Genomic DNA, 4,176 nt, shown 5'->3' on the forward strand with positions numbered 1-4,176 from the left:
AAATCCCGGGATTTGAAAAGGGGCCATTTCGGGAAATTTCAGCAACCCTACTACTAACGTCCTACTTATACTAACATCCTACTCATACTAAAGTCCTACTCATACTAACGTCCTACTCATACTAACGTCCCTTTGACGTCAATTTGAGTATATTGTGGTTGTGTATGCGAGTTTGTGTAGGCGAGAAATGCCTCGGGTGAGTACTTACTTCCAGGAAGATTTTGTGTATGGATCGACAGGTTACTTTTCCTACTCAACCGTCCCACAATGCACTGCGTCTTTTAAAACAACACAGACGGTTTTTATAAAATTCTTTATTGCTTCTGTATACTTCAGTGTAAACGGCCAATACCAAACACTACAGCGTGTATAGCCTTAGCTAGTTTGCAATACCTGTCCCTAGCTGGGCCTTTGAAAATGACTCAGCAACACTAGCTTTATGTGTGGGGGTGTTAGCTGTATACATACAGGTCTGGAAAAAATGAAGAGACCACTCCAAATATTCAGTGTCTCTCGTTTTACTATTTATAGGCATATGTTTGAGTAGAATGAACAATTTGGTTTTATTCTATAAACTACTGACAACATTTCTACCAAATTCCCCCCAAAAATATTGTCATTAAAGAGCATTTCCATTAAGTAATGTAGAGATGAAGATTTAAAAAAAAAAAACCCAGACTGGCCTATTCATTTTTTCCAGAGCTGTATAGTTTCCTGTGCATTCGTTCTCAGCTCTGTGTGAGTATGTTAAAAGCCCCTCCTGACTGCTGGACTCAAACCCTTGTATATACACTCAGAAACTTGTCCAATAAAACTGATTTCCTTTCTGCTTCTCTGCGGTAGATTATTCTGGTTTTTGCTTGTGAACATTTGGGAATAAAAAGATACAAAGAACTGCTGGAGGAAAAGTTGCTGCAGTGGACCGAAAAAAACAAACAATGATTTATTTTACAGCAACACAATCGCCCCACACACACACACAAACACACACACACACACACACACACACACACACACACACACACACACACACACACACACACACACACACACACACTGAGTATGAGTCTCATACTGAGTCATAGTACACCGGTAAAGGTTTATCTTCTATGTCTCATGCTGACAGTTTTTATTATTTATTTATTGTATAAACTGTTACACACACAAAGCTCAAGACATTTCTTACAGACACTCATGTTCCCATTAGGATGAACTGTTAAGACTTTCCATCAAGTCAAAATCTTTTATTAAATGCAACACTTTGCTTTATCAGGATCAGTTTTATTGGCCAAGTAATTAAGCACATACACAAATAAAGTTAATTTAACTGTAGTTTGCAAATGTGTTCAGTTTAACACAAAGAATAAACCTAGAAGAAAGACAAGAAAGGAAAAAAACAGAAAAAGATCGAAAGTCTAATCGAACTGTGACCTTAAAATCGCAAGATTTACACATGTGCTTTGTTCGGGTCGGCCGATGATCAAAGGGTTGGAGGTTCGATCCCCGCCCTGCCACCTGTGTCATAGTTGTTGTGTCCTTGGGCAAGACACTTCACCCACCTTGCCTGGTGTGAATGTTGATAGTTAGCCTGCTATCGGTGTATGAATGTGTGTGAATGGTAACGTGGGAAAGGAAAACAGGTCTCCCTTGAAAAAGAGTCTTCGGTCTCAATGGGATTTACCTGTAGAAATAAAGGTTAAAAAAAATTTAAAAAATAGTGTTTGTAAGTGAAATAAAACTAAACTAAAATCAAATGTGTAGGATCATGACAGCCCTACTGCCACTGATTCCCCTCCCCATCATAGATAGTATAATAATCCCCATACACATCCTGAACTTCCTTTGTGAACACACACATAACTGTAATAATGAAAAAAAATGCCCTCCAATTTTTTTTTTATAATTTGAGAATTAAAATGATTATTTAAAACAAAATCAAAACAAACTGAGGATGTGTAGAGCCATTGTTATTTAACTTTTATTTATACTTGAGAGATCAATTGAGGGGTGACCCTCGTTGCAATGCTGTCGAGTCAAACAAATGCCAATCAAAAACAATACATACACAATATGGAAATACATCAACATCATGACAGCCCTACTGACCCTGTCTCCCTCCCCAGAGACATCCTGAACTTCCTGCGTGAAGGAGAGCTTCCTCCCAGAGACAGAGTGAGAGCCGTGCACACAGAGGCTCAGTACTACTCCATCGGGCCCCTCATGGACACTCTGGAAGACACACAGCCGCTCACCGGGGAGAGGGTGAGACAGGCCTTTCTAGACCTGCTGCCATACTACAAAGGTACACGTTCTAGTTCAAATCACTCTATTTATCCCAAAGTCTTATTCCAACTCAACAGACCATGCAAAAATGTCATATACAGTATCTATAATGATGAAATAAATAAATAAGAAGACAGACACACAGCCGCTAACAGGGGAGAGGGTGAGACAGGCCTTTCTAGACCTGCTGCCATACTACAAAGGTACTAACACTCTGGCTACTATATTCAAATTCAACACACTTTATTTATCCCAAAGGTTCTTCAAACTCAACAGACCACAGACAATGCAAAACATCTACATATATATATAATGATACAATAAATAAATAAGGAGACACACAGTCGCTCACCTTTCTAGACCTGCTGCCATACTACAAAGGTAACTGCACTCTGGCTACTACACATTCTAGTTCAAGTTAAAACCACCTTATTTATCCCAAAGTCTTATTCAAACTCAACAGACCATGCAGAAATGTCATATACAGTATCTATAATGATGAAATAAATAAATAAGAAGACAGACACACAGCCGCTAACAGGGGAGAGGGTGAGACAGGCCTTTCTAGACCTGCTGCCATACTACAAAGGTACTAACACTGGCTACTCAAGATACTGTATATAGGATACATAAGCTGTGCTTCAGCATAAGCCTTTTTAGTCACTATCTGTTGTTGGGCTCTTTTTTGGGATTTGACTCGATGTCAATAAGGGTGATCTCTCGAGTATAAAAAAAGGTTGAATGAATTTTTCTGAGCTCCTGAACCAGTTTTTCAACATTTCAAGTAGATATTGTTACTGTTTTTCAGGTCAGAAGAAAAAACATAACTTTTACATTTTTAAATATATTTCCTTGTGATTTTAATTGAATAGAAGTTTAATTTACATTCAACAAAACACATGCTTTGCTGAGCCACTGAAAAGCATTTACAACTCTATATACTCATATTTCAACTCCTTTTTCCTTTCCAGAGAACTTGGAGCGTATAGTGGAGATTGCCAAGCTGCGCGCCATGCAGAAGAAAGCTCGATTTGCCAAACTGAAGGTCTGTGTGTATAAGGAGGAGATGCCCATCACTCCATACGAGCGCCCTCTCTTTAACTCACTGCGGTTTGAACGCTCAGAAGGCGAGACTAAACTCTTTGAGCATCACTGTGACGTGGACGTTTCGTTTGGACCGTGGGAGGCCGTGGCTGATGTGTATGACTTGTTGCATTGCATTGTCAGTGACCTATCAGAGCAAGGCATCACCGCAGAACAGCAATGCATAGGAGTGTGTGACAAACACCTGATCAACCATTACTACTGCAAGAGACCCATCTACGAGTTCAAAATAACATGGTGGTGATTTTTAATTTTTTTTGGGGGGGAGGGCATTTTCAAGTTTTTTTTTTTTTTTTTTTTTAAGATATTTTTTTGGGGATTTTTATGCTTTTATTGATAGTGTAGAAACGGAGTTGAAATGGGGCAGAGAGGGGAGTGACATACAGAGAACGACCGCGGGCTGGAATCGAACCCGGGTCCGCTGCTGGCCGAGGCCCATGGAGGGGACGCCTTACCCAAGCTTTTTAGTTGATAGTACAGAGTTGAAATGGGGAGACAAACAGAGAGAGAGAGAGAGAGAGAGAGAGAGAGAGAGAGAGAGGGGGGATGACCTGCAGTAAAGGTCCACGGTTCGGATTTGAACCCGTGACCACTGCAGCGAAGGCCGGAGCCAATATGGTACGCGCTCTATCCACCACGCCACCGGAGCACCCCGATGGTGGAAAAAATTGGAAGGAAATCGGACCCAAATAGTAAAAACATGGATGTGACTTTATGTTTGTTACTATAACAGCTCGGGGCGATAGTGTTTTTTTGTATCGAAGTTGGACAATATTTTGTGCTGATGTC

At 40.3% G+C, this 4,176-nt stretch overlaps 1 protein-coding gene across 1 annotated transcript in view; it reads left to right on the forward strand.

Moving 5' to 3' along the window:
- kctd7 (potassium channel tetramerization domain containing 7) overlaps positions 1–3,631 on the forward strand; it is a gene marked incomplete at both ends in the record, with an annotated part of 9,016 nt that extends 5,385 nt beyond the window's left edge. Inside the window, 2 exons of the mRNA XM_080041093.1 lie at positions 2,124–2,302; positions 3,255–3,631. Of these exons, the coding sequence (XP_079897219.1) occupies positions 2,124–2,302; positions 3,255–3,631 (556 nt within the window). The remainder of the gene's footprint in view (positions 1–2,123; positions 2,303–3,254) is intronic.
- Positions 3,632–4,176: the final 545 nt, after the last annotated feature.

This window comes from Ammodytes marinus (genome assembly GCF_949987685.1).
Source record: "Ammodytes marinus genome assembly, chromosome: 14".
In the NCBI taxonomy this organism is placed as follows: domain Eukaryota; kingdom Metazoa; phylum Chordata; class Actinopteri; order Uranoscopiformes; family Ammodytidae; genus Ammodytes; species Ammodytes marinus.